General features: G+C 39.0%; 1 protein-coding gene across 1 annotated transcript; it reads right to left on the bottom strand.

The window, feature by feature from the left end:
* Positions 1-2,098: 2,098 nt before the first annotated feature.
* hepacamb (hepatic and glial cell adhesion molecule b) lies at positions 2,099-14,289 on the bottom strand. The gene is made up of 7 exons (XM_036580895.1): positions 14,154-14,289; positions 10,070-10,411; positions 8,423-8,704; positions 6,553-6,649; positions 6,356-6,438; positions 4,944-5,014; positions 2,099-2,932 (listed from the first exon to the last, which is right to left on the bottom strand). Exons 1-7 carry the CDS (start codon positions 14,239-14,241, stop codon positions 2,567-2,569), a joined length of 1,329 nt encoding a protein of 442 aa, XP_036436788.1. The 5' UTR covers positions 14,242-14,289; the 3' UTR covers positions 2,099-2,566.
* Between the last annotated feature and the right edge of the window lie 3,641 nt (positions 14,290-17,930).

Here is a 17,930-nt window from a genome sequence, read left to right as displayed (position 1 = left end):
ACCCCTTTTTCACAGTAGTCATAAAATGCCATTTCTGCATATTTTCTCTTTAAGAACATTGGTAGAACATCTTTTGTTGTAAATGTGTTTAATATACAGTACAAAACCACAAGTGAAGTGGACCTTTGTCTTCATAGGTGAGCAACCAAGTGAATATATGCATTCTTATTAAACAAAGAAGCTTTCGGTGTTTTCAGAACAATGGACTGTCCAGACATTCCTGAATGTGCTGATTACTCGGACTGTGAGAGGCAGAAAATGCAACCAACTTCTAAGACTGAACTTTGGAGGTGTGAAAAAAATGAAAAGCATGTATCTTGAAAAGAATAGAAGCTGTAATAAAGGTAAAGTGTGGACACTTTCATGTATGGTCTGCCATTTTCAAACGAATATCTTGTTTTAAAGGCCATGTGGACTGGAATTTAAGTAAATGATGGCTGGTCTCTGACTTTTGCACAGTGCTGTATCATTTTGATGTTAAACGAATAATGAAAATGAATACCATTTGATGGTAAATATCATATAATCACTGTGTACTTTACAGGTGAAGGAAAACATTCTAGTAAAAACTAATAATGTAACAAGATTTCCAAGCATTTTTTCATCATTTATATCGGTCCATTCATAATGAAGTGTGCACACAATATAAAGACCTGCAATTAAAGTAACAAAACAGGGAGTTACAAGGTTTTGATATGATACTGACAATAAGAATAACCTAAAATAAAAGGTACATTAAACATAAACAGAAATTTTGTTTTTTCTGTAGCAATTCTTTATCCTCTTATTTCAATATGTGGACAAATATGAAAGAAAATACAGATACTGGCACGCATGCAAAGGAAAATCTCAAGTATTTTGTCTATTTACATATTTACATCACATTATCTATCCCATAATCAAGTACTGACCTTGGCATAAACTAATGTATGTCGCTGAATGATCATAAATAAATGAGCTAACTGGCAGCTGTTCTAATACATACATGAAAAGAAAATTAAGACACTGGTATGCATCCAAAGGAAAAACACATGACTTATTTTGTGTATTTACATATTTACATCTATCCCATTAACTGAACTTGCCATTGGCAAAGTACACTAAAACAAAAGAAGTATTTCTCACAGCCTACAGTTCATTACATTGCAACAATTCTTTATAGAGCCTATTATTTCAATATGTGTGAAAAAAATGAAAAGAAAATAAAGACATTGATGTGTGACTCAAGTATTTTGTGTATTTACATATTTACATCTGTCCTGTAAATGAGTACTGAACTTGTTGCCAGCTCATTTTTGCCATCGTAGTCTTAAATAAATGAGCTAATGAACAAATTAAAGGGCCCATATCACGGAAAACCTATTATTAATTTTCCTTCACTTTTTTGTCCCATTTACATCCATACGGACCTTATACGAACACTACACTGCAAAAATGGCTTGTTTTAGATTCACTGTTTTTGTGATGTCACAAAAATCAATACATTTACATTTACCCATTTATTCAACTTACAGCAGTTTAGCTCCATCCATTCATGTTGAAGTTATAAGGAGTGTTTCAGCCCAGTGTGCTTTTCAAACAAGGCACGACACAAGGCTCCCAATCAGAATAGGGGTTTACATAGACGAGTTTTAAAGGCACAGTAACAATTTTTTTCTTTGTTATATACTTATGACTTCTGTTGGTACATAAACCCACATGAATGTCCTCAGTGGATCTCAGGTAAAAAAAATACATATAAGAAAAATGTAGGACATGGGCCCTTTAAAGACACTGTTGTGCATCTGAAGGAAAACCTTATTTGTATTTTGTGTATTTACCTATTTACATCCGTCCCCTATATAAGTAATGAACATGCTGCTAGCTCATTTATGTCACTGTGGTCTTAAATAAATGACCTAATGAGCAACAATTCTTATAGGTCTCACAATTTCAATATGTGGGAAAATTAAAGGGCCCATTTCACGGAAGAGCAATTGTCCTTCACTTTTATGTGTTAATTTAATAACATCCATATGATCCACACATGGACCATACATATTAGAGAGGGCCTGTTTTGAGTGAGCTGTTTTTGTGATGTCACAAAAATCAACTAATTTCTATCTATCTGTCTATTCAGCCTACAGCACTTTGTCCATTGTCATTGCAGTTGAAAGTGTTTCAGCCTGTACTGCTTTTTGAACCAGACACAACAAAGAGCAGCCAATTAGGATAGAGGGCATTTACATATACCAGTTTAACAAATGCAGTATTAAAACTGTCCCTTTAATTTTGAGGGAGAAAGAGGTCAGAAAATGTTCATATGCAAATTAATTATGACTTTTGTTGGTAAACAAATCCACACAAACGTCCTAAGCGGATCTCAGGTAAACAAATAACACGCAAGAAAAATGTAGGATACGGGCCTGTTGTGTAAATAAAGATACTGGTGTGCGTCTGAAGGAAAAATCTATTTGTATCTTGTGTATTTACATATTTACATCTGTCCTGTAAACAAGTCATTAGTTCATGTGAAGGCTTTGTATCCCTATGAGCCTTGGCAGAGGTGGTCGGGGTCAAAGGTTGTTCAGGTTTTAGGCGAGCCACTGCTGCTGTGCTCTGATTCAGGGGTGGGTGGCCGCCGGAGGCTGGGAGGCGAGGGTGCAGGGGGTCGTGGGGAGGGACGGCCGTTGCTGCGGCTACGGGGTGGGGAGGGGGTCCCGGGGCTGTGGCTGCGGCTGCGGCCCTGCCTGCGGTGGTAATGGTGCACAGGTGGAGAGTTGGTGGGGGTGCGGGGGTAGCGGCGCGAGGAGCGGGATGGAGGGTCTGGAGAGCGGGATGGAGGGGGAGCCGCGGAGCTGCTGTAGCTTGGGGGGCTTACGCTGCTGCCGCCGCCGCCGCCGTTGGAAGTACATGTTTTGCATATTGAAGCTGGTTCTTCATCTGGAGGGTCCTAAGGGCAGACAGGACCACATTAACTCCCACAGCAAACAATCTGTCCTTTAGGCTATTTTCAGACAGTTACTGCTTATGAGGAACAGCACTTGTAGGCTGCAGTTTGTTCAATCACACAAAAATATCAATAGTATGTGGGCATATCGCCCGTTCACTGTTGCTGTAGCTTTTCATTTAAAGGAATACTTCAGCATTTTTTTATGTGTATCAGCAGTATCTCTGTGGTTATCACTCAGTAGGAACCCTTAGACTTCTAGGCCTTCACAGAAGATCTAAGGATTTCTGTGAAATACAAAAAAATATGTGTGTAATTTTTTGTTGATTGTATTTAATATAATATTCATGCTTTTTGTATTCAAATTCTGCAAGTATTGTAGTAATACTCTGATTTCATTATTAAAGCTGCACTATGTAAGTTTTGGGGATTTGGTGGAAATGTGTAATTGCACAAAACGTGGAAGAGCATGTTATAATGTCGGTTGTGCTTTGTACCCTTCCCTGAACAGATGAATCTGATAATTGTGAGTGCATTGAAGGAACATTCAAAGAATTTTAAATTACTATTGGTTACTATTACACTATTATACTATTATACACTATTATACTATTAATAAATTACTATTTCAGGTTTTACAGGCGACTCACAGCAGCTTTTGCCCCATATTTTAGCATGTTTTTTTTCTGACTCAGTAAAGCTACTTCTTTCAATTTTAAAAACAACAACAACAAAAAAGCTTAAATAGTGCAGCTTTGAGTTTTGGCTGGAAAAAAGGGTTAATTTCTCGAAACGTTTGCATTTCTGGCAAAGAAACACAGCAGGATATAAACAGCTTTTTGTACAAAATTGGTTCTACTTAGCCCAAATGCAGTTGATCAGCCAAGACATCTTTGGTGTTTAAATTTTGCTTCTTAGATTAGCGCTGAGCTACAAGGTATTCAAGCCACACGGTGAACACAGTTTTGTTCGTTTTTATAGTTCACAGTAAGTCATGCTGTGCACTAAACTACACTGTCAAGTCTGCAAGACCTTAAAGAAAACCTGGATGTGGGTGGAGAAAAATTTTGGGGATGTATTTATCTGTTGACTTTTAGCATTAGCAATGTTAGCCTCATAGCTTCAGTGTCAGACTAGAGGTGCAAAATTTGGACACCAAAAAGTCTTGGGGTAATATCTGGGGTAAATGGACAACTGCGTAAATGTGATTTTTCATTAACCATTAGTGCAAAGTGATAAAGAAAACACACCAACTTAGAAATGCTTTGAATGTAACGTATAACGCTCTGTTTTGGCTCGGAAGTGGAAGTCGGAATGGATTTATGTCATTTTTTGACCTCTGCACGCTTGAGCTACAAAGCGGGGAAAAACACAGACCCCTCCATGAAATCAGGTATTGTTAGTAACAAGCTAGCCAGGTAACATTAATGATATGAATGATAACTTTAATGCTCACAACGTATGTCTTCTCAAAACAGGGAACTTTATAATTAATGTTATAGACTTAACTAACTTCTGTGTCTGTATGTTGGTGGATCTAAAGCAAATTCTACTATAATCCCATTTAAAAGAAGAATTGTGGCTCTTTATTCCTTTTGAACAACGTAAGCAGCCACGTTGACTTGACCTCATATGCAAAGTTTGAAAACAGCTCAATTTTCCGATAAAGGAATTCCCAGTTAAGGGGGCAGTTTCTTTGATTTTTTTCTAGCCAGAGAAGGAAAATTCCAAGGGCTACAGTTACAATCTTCAGTCAAATGCAGCATAAAACCAGTAAAACTATATGTATTAGCATCCATACCAGATGCACAAATGTAAAATGAAAGCTCCTTTGTGAGAAATATTGTCCTCTACAGTTGCAGAGATGCTGGATGAATCACTAGCTGCATCATAAGTAGTCACCAGCAGCATTGAGGTAATGTGCCACTTATCCACTCCACCGGCTATTCCTGGACATAAGTGTGTTAAACTGAGAGGTGTTGACTTAATGAGTTTGATGGTGATGTCACAGTACCTTTTCTTTCAGGATGTAAAGTGATACTGGATTTCTGCGTTCATGGTCGGTCATTATCGGGATGACATCATCTAAAAAACAAAATTGCATACCAATATATAGTTGAAATATACAACTTTGAGATATAGCTATATGTGCATGGCAACAACCACATATATTGGTTCTACACTTACTAAAGGAGCTAATGCTAATGCTCAATACTAGCACAAGAACAATTAACTTATTGTCTATTTATGAAACCAGTTTGAGACGACTTTTGCTTTGTGACATATCATGCTGGAAGTAACCATTAGAAGATGGACAAATTGTGGCCCTGATAGGATGTTTGATTGGTATTAATGGGCCCAAATCTTGCCAAGAACCCATTCCCCACACCCTTACACCACCCCACCAGTCTGGCCTGCTGAACAAGACAGGTTGGGTCCAACAGGTTCATGCTGCTGGCACCAAAACAGACCAGGCTATGTTTTTCCAGTCTTCAACTGTCCAGTTTTGGTGAGCTTGTGCCCACCAAAGCCTCAGCTTTCTGTTCTTGGCTGACAGAAATGGAAGCCGACGTGGTCTTCTGCTGTTGAAGCCCATCTGCCTCAAGGTTGTGCATTCAGAGATGATTTTCTGCTCACCACAGTTGTACAGAGTGGCTATGTGAGTTACTGTAGCCTTTCTGTCAGCTTGAAACAGTCTGGCCATTCTCAGCTGACCTCTCTCATGGACTAGGCAATTCCATCTGCAGAACTGCTGCTCACTGGATGTTTTTTCTTAATTGCACCATTCTGAGTAAACTCAGACCAGCCCGTCTAGCACCAACAACCATGCCACGGTCAAAACCACTGACATCACATTTTTCCCCATTGTGATGGTTGATATGAACATTACCTGAAGCTGCTGGCTTGTAGCTGCATTATTGTATGCACTGCCACATGATTGGCTGATTAAACTGAGTAGGTGTACAGAAGTTCCTAAAAAGTGCTTGGTGAGTGTATTTTAAAACATCACATGTATTGTGCATTAGGCCTGGGTGATTGGGCAAAGTAATTGTCGATGATGGACAAGTAGCCCTTAATTTACTTTTGTGAATTGAATTGAAAGTGAATGCAGACGTGCTTTGGAACCACAGCCTCAAAGTGACTTGCTGCAGTAGAAAACCTGATGTGAAATGACTGAAAGCCAACGTAGAGCAAGTTAACTAATTAATGCTTAGTTGATCTCTACATGCAATTCTTATGAGTCTGTATCAAAACAAAGGTCACAGATTAAATACTGAAAATATGAAAAAGAACTATTTCACATGTGCATATTCAAGTGAGAGTGTGCTCTCACTCTGACTGCACCTCCACTAGCTTTCACTCATTTGTTAGCCATTTGTTAGCATTACTGGCTAAAGCATTTGTTCTCCAGTTCATCTTTGTTACCTTCTGGCTTGTCCTCATGTATTACATGATGGCTTTGAGGGATGGATCTCGGGACCTTTGTTTTGGTCCTCTGTCTTTTCTGCCTATAATATAGAACGTATTCAGAATAATATCGTTAATATTTATATAGCATGATAAACAAATTCAGTTCATGTCAATGCCCTGTAGACAAGGCAAACAAAGCCACAATTTCTTACTTTTTTTTTGTTGGTTTCCAGCATGCACACACAGTTACCAGTGTGATTAGGAGGAATATGCCCCCTGTGGAAAGGATGATGTAAAGGGAGCTTCTTCCTGGAAACACATTACAAGGATCTCAGCAAAGTCCCCAGTCAGATTCAAGCATCAACCAAAATAACATCAAATATTTGTTGCTTGGTGTTCCCTAAATCCACATTATATTATGAACGAATATTAATTATTTTTACTTCTATAGACCTCTGAAGTCATGCGTCATGGCTGTATTAGGAGCTCTGGGTCTGAGCTGGATTTCTTTATGAGAAAAATGAATGAGATTTTTGAAAATTCCCTATCACACCCTGTGGTAAACAAAAAGGTACCAAACCTGAAACATTTTGTCCTTCGTACATTTTTCCAGTGAATGCCGTTGGATCCTTTGAATCAAGAAACAAGATCGTTAAGGAGATGAAATGAAAAATGCTACATCCGTGCTAAACATCGCATGAAAGTAAGTCTTCTATTGAACTTGAACACTATTATATACTGACACCAGCCACTCCTAATGTGCTCTACTATTGCCAAAGCACAGGGCCTGATAGCAACAATTTTTAAAAATACCCATCATTTTTGCTGTTGAGAAATCCAGCTAAGACCTGGAGTTTTGAATATGTACATGGTGTTAACTACAGAATAACACACAAACTCAGTGGTCTATTGTATCTGTATGTCTGTTTAAATATGTGAAAGAGACTGTTTAGCTGTTTCACTTTCAAACACAATGTTTTCTAATTAGGTATGAAGTGACTAGTATGATTACCAGAGGAATATATCCAGGGTCTGTGGTCTTGGGGGTCCACGTGGCAGAAAGTCTATGATGTGACCTATATATTGATGCATACTATTTTATATTATAGTTAACCCTTGGAGTTTACACTACAGACTTCCTATTTGTATTTTTCCAATCGCATTTGTCCAAGAAAGGTTTGAACACCAGTGCCGACATCAGACATTTCCCAATACTACATTAAATTAAACCCAGAATGAGAAAAGCCATAGCAGATCACATGTTGCATGGAAATTACACCAAGCAAGAAAGTAAAGTCTTTTCGATAAACAGATAAATACGTGTGGTCTGTTATAGGCTAGTCTTTTTAGTAAACAATTCACTTTATCAGCAGGTAAGTTTGGTGTGTCCTGTAAAAAGTAAAACTAAGTTAAAATTCAATTTTTGGTTGTCGTGCAAACACACATGTAGGCTAGTGTGACATATATGTTGGCTCAGATGCTAACAGCATTTATTTTCTCTGCGTTTTCATGGCCGTTGCCGACGTAAAGTCGAAGGTATCTAAAGTTTCTCGGCTGATTAAGACTGTGCTCAAGCTTAAGCTTCTTCAGTTTCAAACTAGAGCATCCAGGCTAATTATACTACATTGTAGAGTTAAAGTACAAATTAAATTAATAATCAGACTGGGCAATTTTACAGTTTATTCAAGGGGAAGAATGTTGACCACAAGGCCTCTCATTAAGTCAAACCCTGAATAAATCACAGTGAAGAAAATCAAAACTGGATGAATCGCTGTTGTTGCTAATGACGGTCGACGTACTATACTATGAGTATCAGATTGGATTCTGTGAATATGAAGGTAACTAAAGGTTGTCTCTGAAGATTGACACCCTTGGGGTTGTGAAGAAAAATGGAAATGCATCTCAGGATACATTTATAGACTCCTTTGAATCAAATTGAGGGTTTAAGTGGCTTCCCTCAACGCTTTTGAGAACTGGAATGCATTTCAAGATGGCGGCAGGGACTTCCCTGTCAATGTAGGAGTGTCTTTCTTTTCTTGAATCAGAACACAGGGTAGTTTAACTTACGCAGTCTTCACTTACTATAAACTGTGAGTTTGAGTGGCAGGCTCCTGATACTGCTAATAGGGTTCTCCACCAGGCAGCTGTAGACATCATCATCCACCATCAGAACTCGCATAATGGTCAGGACCTTTTGGTCAGGAGAGAGCAGCAGGCGAGTGTCGTTTGTTAGTGGCTTGCCTCCTTTTGTCCAGCTGTAAGTGGTCTTGGTGCCCGCATCATGAGAGCAGTTCAGGGTGAAGTGCTCGGTCAGTTCCAGGACAGCAGAAGTGACTACGTCTATGTAGGGTCTGGATATTGGCTCTGAGAAAAAATGAAAGGGAGAGTTTTGTCAGGGTCCGTGAAGTTGTAACATATACTAAATGAAAACACAGAAAAAGAACTGCTGGTTTACTGTTAGCAGGTTAATACAGTACTATGCAAAAGCCTGAGACCCTTCATTTATTCAATTTACAGTCAAAATAGCCATCAGGTACAAGTTGTTTGTTTGAAAGTCAAAGGAAAAAACAGGAGTTTCCTGAAGTGGAGTTTCGAAAATGATTAAAAGATACAGAGAAATGGGACCCCTAACAACCACTTGCAAGACTTGGTGGACCACCAAAACTATTATCATCAGATAAACAGCACTTTAAGCTTTCGTCTTTGAGAGAGAGGAAAAAAGTCAAGTTCCATTCTTGATTCAGATCTACCAGATGTTTCCTGTCCATCCTTCTACTGTGAGAAGACAACTCAACACTATGAGTCTGAAAGGATGTGTAGCTGTCAAAAGGCCCTTATGGAAAAAAAGGAAATAGATGGAGGTGTGGAAAATATCCCTGCAAATTTCTTCAAAAAACTGAAAGCAACACTGCTGAAAAGAATGAAAACTGTAATAAAGCATCTTTTTTCTGTGACTCCTGTGTACTTATATGCAAATGAGCTCTGTTTTGATTGGCCCCTTATTATACCTCATTCATAAAGCAGCCTGGGCTGAAACACTTCTTACAGCATCAGCTCTATGGAAATACATTGATTTTTTATGGCATCACAAACACAATGAATTCAAGCCAACTTTTAAGACTGAAATTTGGAGGTGTGGAAAAATATCCCTGTAGATTTCTTTGAAAAACTGAAAGCAAGTCTCATAAAAAAGAATGGAAGCTGGAATAAAAGGCAAAATATCTACACACTAAAATGGAAAAATTGATACTGTATTTAATTGTTGAGGCTTCTGTATAATTTTCGGTTAAATATATATTTTCAGTTTTTTTCCTGATGCTGAAAGATAAATGCCATGTACTTAATGACTGTTTTTATTACAAATGAAATACATGAAGGATGGTCTCTGACTTGTGCATAGAACTATATCACCTTCAAAGAGTTCACAATTCACTATATGAAATACAAATAAGTCCAAGGACTTCACCCAAGATGCTATACTGCTAATTTTGCTCTAGTAGGGACTGGTTAGCATATGCAAATGAGATTGTGGTAACTGGTCCCTCAGCTTCCATTGATTGGTTAACAACTTCAGGGTTACTTGTGCAAGTAAGAGGATGCTGATCGGAGGCTTCTAAGTCTCAATCATCAATATCCATGTTAGGATCTTGGGGGGAACTATTACAATAACCAAGCCGTAGTGTTATATATGAGCAGATTTATCCTTTCTGACAAGACATAAAATCCTACCATCCACAGTGAGGTCAATGCTGCCTTCTCCTGTGAAGGTGTCATCAGTGATGGAGATCTCCACCTCATATGTTCCCTCATCGGAGAGCTTTAGGTTATGGAGCAGGAGCGTTCCATTCTCGAACACCAAGATGCGGTCTCGGTACTCTGGTCGCAGGTTACCGATGATCTCTGTGCCGATGGACTGAACCACAGTGACCGGTTTGTCTCTCTTCAGCTGCCATTTGATGACCGGCGGGTCCAGACTAGTGCTGGAGTATCGGACAGAGAGCAGGGCTTCCCCACCCACTGTTCCTCGGATCAGAGTCCCAAGAGTGGTGATGTTCACCCCTTTAACAAACCCTATGCACAAGATACGGTCAACTTTAGTGTGTTTTCATTTGCTAATTGTTTAAAATGTTATTTGCCCAATGCTTTACAGGTTCAAAGGATCAAGCCTGAGTGTTACGAACCTCATCAACAAAAGTGGTAAGGAGGCAAAGAACAGATCTGAAGGTGTTTCTACCATCGAACCTTTTTCATTTACCCGTCTCATATACCTCCCACACTGTGTGAAGACAGTACTTAACTTGTCTGTTTTAATAAGCATGCTGCTGACTCTGTCAAAGCCTCTCCTTGTCTACGCACAGGCTCAGCTGCAACCTTGGGCGCTGCCACACTTATTAAGCCACAACAACGCTCGTGAGTTTGAACTGCAAGAGGGGGTCGCAACATTACGTTCAACATGAACTACATGCACATTCTAGCACGCTACCGTGCAGAGAAATGGAAACAAAGGGGCTTCAAAACAAAGAGAACTGCCTGCTAACCATGTGGTACAAAAGCAAGTGTGGTTAAGAGTGGGAACCCTTGGAACGAGTCACTTTTCTTGAATTTGCCAAGCAAGTAATCTGTATGATACTAAAATTGAGGGTTATATTCATAAGTTTGAATGGAAAACAAGATAGAAATACAATAAAGCATGGGTCAATTGTCTGGGTGTTGTCCTAATTGCCCTCAGTCCAACACTCCTGGCCTGCTACACCATTGAAGCAGAACTGAACTGGGAAAATGAATGAGATAGGCTCTATGTATGCAGGTGGCGCTGTAGACCCCAGCGTTCCACGTTAAATGGTAACGTCTTAAAGAAGGTAAGCTTCGTATTCACTGCTTGCTGGGTTAGCTTTCACTTGGTTGTCAGCTTTCTCAGAGCGAATCGTAACAGCCTTGTGATTGTTGAGGGTACTGCTTATGCAAAAGGTACCCAAGATTAGTGTTTTGGCAAATACAGCCATTTAGTCAGCACTGGGAAGCTATTTATAGGACATACTTTGTACATGTATGTTATCTGTCCACATACAACATTATCTGACTGGCCTTCGGTTCTCTTTAAAAGGGGAACAGTCATGGTTGGTTATTATTTAATGTGGGAAGGTGCTGTGTCATGCCAGAGGTTTGGACACAATGTGGTCGTTATTGTCAAGGTCATTTCAGAGAACAAAAATGAGGAAAAACTGGACCAATTGCGTCACTAGACCTGTATCAAACAGAGAGAGGACTCAGCTCCCAAGAATCACCATGGCGGCATCAATTTTGGTCTATCCACTCCTGTACACGATTTCAACCCCATCAGACTCACATACAACAGAACCTATACACCTTCCACTCACTAGCTCAGCACCTTTACAGTCACAAACAACGTGCAATGGGATTCTGGGAGAAGTAGGAATACTACTTTCTAGGTTCTAGAACAAAAACAGTTCAACATCTCTAAAACTATGCCACAAATTGTAATAATATTTGTTCTGCATGTTTATTTAGAGTGCTGGAATGTGGATCAAGACAATGACAGCATGATCGGTCCCCTTTAATCATCAGAGGCTAATGAGGGCCCCTACACGGACAGTCCTTACACACTGCAAAATGGGGACAGCGACATAACCTGCACCACAAAACTATGTGCACAGTCCAACTTATGTGGAACACACTACAATTAAATGAAACGGAAGTTTCAAAACAAGGCAATTTGGCCGTTAACCACCTGGCAGCAATAGACACTAACCACCTGGCAGCAACAGCCTGTGCTGTCGAGACGAGGAAATCTTGGAACAAACCCCTTTTCCTGAATTTGCCAAGTATGTGAACTGTAAGGACTCAGAAGATAATGAGAAACTTTACGCTGGTAATCTCTAAACACTATAAATGCTTTAACAGGGTTGAGTGTGGTAGACAAGGTCAGAGACATTGCCTCCTTTTCCCGCTGAAAGAAGTTTTAGCGAGCCAGTGTGGAGGCTGCCCATTTCCCTGGCAACCACTCTTGGCGCGAGAGAGGACGATCTGGGATGAGGAGACAAAAGCTTGGATTGTTTGGCCTGGTTTCCTCCCTGGCCGCCCATGAAAAGCAGCCTCAGAGCGAGGCACAATCGGGGCGGCTGGAGGAACAGAAGCGCACAGGGGCTCCACTGATTCCACTAATGACAACACGGGACAACAATCCAACACAAACAGCTTCGGAAGCGGGCGCGGCACGGCATATAGCAGGGGTCCGACCATGGACTACAAACTGTCCCTGCTGTCTTAAGCAGGAATATGAAGTGCACTGTGAGAGCTGCTCTCTCTTCAGGCTTCTATGGCCTCGTCTCAGTGCTCTACTGTCCTCTGGTCGTGTCTTGTTTACACAAAGCAAGGGCAACTCTGACTCCCCTCCAATGGTTAATTACAAAGGGGTAATTGAATGTCCACAAAATGGGTTCTAGCTTCTTGTGACTACAACAGGAACAGTCATAAAACAAGAAAATAAAACTGTTTGGCAAATTACTTTTTGAATTTTTTTTGAAAAGCAAATTAATTTGAGCCCACTTTTATTCATCTTGTTTACAGTGAGTATCACATTTGCATAGTAACATTTAGATCTTTTTTGCTTTTTTTAATAGCAAATATGACAATATAAGTAGATGGGTTAATTTTCCACTGTCTTACAACTTGAAAGCCATGGAAATGGGCTTAAAATAATATTACACCACAAAAATATGATGCTATTCTATTCCTCAATTAACCAACAAAAAAGTATGAAAATTCTTATTTTTGAATTTTTATTTTAGTGACTTTTAGTCGTGTTGTGCATAGGTAAAAAAATGGCAAATCACAGCAGCAACAGATGCTGAAGTATTATTTTTATGTAAAACAACAATTTTAATGCTTGTTTTTCAGCTTAAATTGTAAAATTAAATTAAATTGTTAAAATTATTTAAAATATGTAAAGTCAGTGGTATTACACAAACTTCAAATGTCACAAAAAAGAATTACATCTTGTATGAATTTCTCAAAGAAACAAAAATGAATTCAGAGAAGTTAGTAAAATCTTATTTCATATTTCTTAAAAGTTTGGCTAAAATACTGACAGCTTCATGCATCACAGGAAGATTGTGTCAGTGGTAATACTGATAAATCATTAAGAGATTTTAAAACTGAACTCAAGTAAATGCAATATATGTATTGTTCTACATACAATGTGATACTGAAACTGAAGTGGCAGTGGATTATATTTCGGAAAAGCTCAGATTTTGAGCTTTTGACTGGTGTTACAGTCAGTGGTGTTATAACTTTACTGACATTGGTCAGTAGAATAGCCTACATTTTACACTTGAATTACAAATCAGCATTCAAACTCCATTCATTACCACAACAGTATAATGACACAGCTATTTCACTTCCTACCAGGCCATTCGTTCTGTAGCTAAATGGAAATACAGAAAGAAATTAGTTGACAGTATCACTTCACCATCTCTGTCAACCCTTTAAAAGGCCAGCGTTTTATTACACACTTCAAGAACAGCTTAATCAGCTTGCATTAATGTCCCTGTAGTTACTAAATAATAAGTCTTAGTATGTAATAAGCCTGGAATTTTAGGGAGATAAAGTCAAACTTTCTCTTTTAAATGTTACTTCACATTTTCCGTCAGTATCTTCACCAAAATAACGTGACAGACTGGGAGACGACTAAACTGGCTAAGACTTTGTGCAACTTCTGGCAAATCCTACTTCATAACTGCTCACTAAAATCTTTTGTTCTTGGCAGGAAGAAGGTGAGCTTTGTGCCTCTTACCTGATTGGAAAAGGAAGAGGAGGCAGCAGAGGTGCGGTAGAGCAGGAGAGGCTAGCGTCCTGGAGCGAGCCTTCCTCCCTGCCTTCATCTTGGGTCTAACGCTCGCACTTTCCCCCAAACAATTAGCATGATTTGTCCACTCTGAGCACGTCCCCCAAGCGAGAGCCCTGCCATTCCTCCCTAGGCTGGGCTATGCCAGGGCTTCACACGCCCACCCACCCATCCTCCCACATACCCTCATTGATGGAATGTGTGTCTCATTGTATGTGTGCTGTGTGATCTAACACACACACTATAAATCAATCGCATATCATGCGTGTGAATCACTGTACTGTATGTTTGTGTGCGTTTCTTTGTGCAAGGACGGGGAAGTTGACCAGTAGTACTGACCATGGTCCATCAGAGGACAGGGTAGTGTCAACAAATGGATTTGAAAACAAAACCTTGCCATCCAGTGGATGAAATTAGATGGAAAACTTTCTGCTGGGCAAATTGATTTAAAGTGTTTATATCATGATAAAACAAATTTTCCTCAAGTTTTGGGAAACAAGGTCTTGATGTAGTGTGTAAATACTTTTACAATGTAAGGATCCAAACAGTCCATATGTGGAAAGTGACCAAAACAGCTCATTGTTTTTGTGATGTCACAAAAACCCACCATATTTACATATATCCACCTATTCAGGTACAGCAGTTTTGTCTAAGAAAGCCACTTCCAGCCAGGTAGAGGAGAAAAAATGGCCACTTTTGGACACTCTGCACATTGTTATGCTTTTAAGCTCTTAAATATCTACTTCGACTCAGAAAGGGCTGCTAATTAGCTGCTTAGTTGGATCAGGTGTGTTGGGAGCAGAGAAACTGTGCATGAAACTGTGCAGGGCAGGGGCACTGCAGGTATCTTGAAATAATGACTTACCTTCTTGAAATTTTGACTTAATAACTCTAAATAATGCCTATTTTTTAAAAATATTGACTTAGTAACTCCAAATAATGACTTATTTTCTTGAAATTTTGACTTAGTATCTCAAAGTAATGACTTAGTAACTCTACATAATTACTTTTTCTGAAATATTGATTTGTGTCTTGAAATAATATATTAATAATAAATTGATATAATGAGAATTTCAAAGAAGTAAATCTTTTTTTTCAGGATAATTAGTCATTATTACTTAATTATTAAGTAACTAAGCCATTATTTTACACAGTAGGTCATCATTTCAACATAGTAAGACAATATTTTGAGATACTAAGTCAAAATTTTGACATACTGTAAGAAACGGAGGAGAAAATGAGTGTTTTTTCTCCTCTAGATGGTGGGAATGAGCTTTCATATTAGCCATTTTCACAGTTTTGAAATGAAAGCATTTAATGTAGCAAGTAAACATAGCGTTATGTTGATTTTCTAAGCGAAAATAAGTTAACACATCCTCTACAGAGAACACACTGCACATTTTAATGCATAATTAGCGTTTATTTACTGGATTTAACATATTGGACCAAACAAAACAGAAGCCTTTTTCCCCCAGTATGTAAAATTCAGCAAATAAACAGTTAATTGTGCATTAAAATGTGCAGAAGTGTGTTCTCTGTAGAGGATGTGTGACTTCTTTTTACTTAGAAAATTAAAAAAACATGTCATTTGATCAGGGGTGCCTAAACTTCTGCATATGACTGTACCATTCACCTCTTTGCCCAAACGACTGCAAACTAAGCTGCAAAAACAAAGTTTTTGAATGTATTGTTGTTTAGTTCATTCAAGTTGAAGGTATAAAGAGTGTTTCAGTCTGCTTTTTGAATGAAGCTCAAAACAGGACAGCCAATCAGAACAGCTTGTATTTACATACATCAGTCTTAAAGGCACAGTAAAACAGCCTGTTTAATTCTAAGGAATAAAGAGAGGTCATGTAGAAACGAATGGCCAGGTAGATTTGAATTATAACTGCTTCCAGTATGTAAACCCGTACAAAAGTCAAAAGTGGGAGAAAAAAATCTTATAAGAAAAATGTAGGACATGGGTTTTTACAAAATAAAGGAAAACACAAGCATACACTGTAACACAGCACAGTAATATAGGCACAACAGAGTGAAACAGATACTTTGGTTCAGTCTAAAGAGGCTTAATAGCATGACATGAATTCCAAGGATACCACCAGCAGAAGTGCCTCCTTTCAGCTTCCATCCAGCTCTTCTCCAGCCCACGCATCCTATGTAAACAGTCCAATTCAACAGACAATGCAGAGAACGCCCATTGGGCAGCACTTGAACCGCGGTTACTGTTGAGGACGCTTGCCGCTGTTTCAGGAACCACCCGCTAGGCCATCATTCACAGCTTCAGCGGGAGGGGGAGATAAGCCAGGCCAAAGAGGGGCCTGGGAAGATGATGTGTTTTAGTTCTGATCCGGAATCATCCTTCCTACCACCAAACCAATCTGAGATGGATGGCAAAACTGGTCTGAAAACAGCTTTTTATGACAACTTCTACCCTCGTTGGTTGTTGTGACAAGGCCTGAATGGGCTAATAGAATTTATTACCGGCAGAACTCATTTGGAACGAAAGCCCAGTCATGCAAAAGAGGACGAAAGGGCCTGAACCTCCAAAAGAATCCAAACAACTCTCAAGTTGGTTTAGAATTATTCACAAGAAAAAGCCAGATGGAGACTAAAAAGAGTTTGCTTTTGAGTTCCTTTGGGCCTGAGTTACCCTCGTTCAACCTCTTACCGGGTCCATATCATAGAAAATTGACCTTTTTTTCTAAAAAAAAAAAAGTTTGATGTTGTATCTAAACAGTTAAAGTTTCAAAATGTATTAAAATGAATTCATTTGTGATGTTTGTGATGCCATAAAAAATCAGTGTATTTCCACAGAGCTGCCTACTCGTCCTAAAGCTCCGTCCAGTCATGCTGATGCTATAAGGAGTGTTTTAGCCCAGCCTGCTTTTTGCATGAGGCATAATACAGGGCGGCCAATCAAAACAGAGCTCATTTGCATACAGTGCTGTCAGGTCACAGAAAAAAGATACCTTTATTATAGGTTTTTCAGGAGACTTGCTGTCAGTTTTTTAAGAAATCTGCAGGGATATTTTTTCACGCCTCCAAAGTTCAGTCTGGTTCGAAGCTGGTTGTATTTTCTGCTTCTCATGATCCAAAGAATCATAACACATTCAGTGATGTTGAGGTCTGGGTGGTCAGCCCATTGTTCTAAGAATACCAGCTGCTTTTTAGTGGAAGGATGGACAGAAACTTGTGGATTTTTTCAGATCTGAAACAAGAGTGGAGTTTGATTTTCTCCTCTCTCTCAAAGATTAAAGCTTTAAGTCTAATGGGGACAGTTTTGGTGGTCAACCAGGTCTTGCATCTTTTAATAACATTTTGAACTCCAGTTCTGGACACTTTTTTCCCTTCGACTTTTCTTCTCTTATGCAAGTAAATTATCTTTTATCTGGTCTTCTCAGAAATAAGAGTAACTTGTACTTAATGGCCATTTTGAGGAAGAGTAAATAAATAAAGGGTGATCTCTGTTTTTTTTATATATATCTGTCTTAAAGGCACAATAACAAAAACAGTTTGTTCAGTTCTAAGTGATTATGAGAGCTTGGAAAATGATCATATAAAAAGGAATTATGGCTGTTTCGGTAATCTCAAATGTAATAAATATCACAAATACATCACATGGGCCCTTTAAGACGTTTTGTAATCAAACACACTTTACTCAAACAGGCCTAAAGAGTGGTCTGAATCAACCCTTCCACCTCACGCAGTATTTCATGTTCTTCAAAC

Source organism: Colossoma macropomum, unplaced genomic scaffold (genome assembly GCF_904425465.1).
Source record: "Colossoma macropomum unplaced genomic scaffold, Colossoma_macropomum, whole genome shotgun sequence".
Classification (NCBI taxonomy): domain Eukaryota; kingdom Metazoa; phylum Chordata; class Actinopteri; order Characiformes; family Serrasalmidae; genus Colossoma; species Colossoma macropomum.
Note: the sequence above shows the minus strand (reverse complement) of the source record. Positions and strands in the feature narration are given on the sequence as shown.

Bases quoted from the DNA above. Each gene is read 5' to 3' on its own strand.
- hepacamb (XM_036580895.1), bottom strand. From the start codon at position 14,241: ATGAAGGCAGGGAGGAAGGCTCGCTCCAGGACGCTAGCCTCTCCTGCT. The intron at 10,412-14,153 runs GTAAGAGGCACA...TCTTGTGCATAG, and splicing joins CCTCTTCCTTTTCCAATCAG to GGTTTGTTAAAGGGGTGAAC. The intron at 2,933-4,943 runs GTACTGTGACAT...GTCTGCCCTTAG, and splicing joins TTTACATCCTGAAAGAAAAG to GACCCTCCAGATGAAGAACC.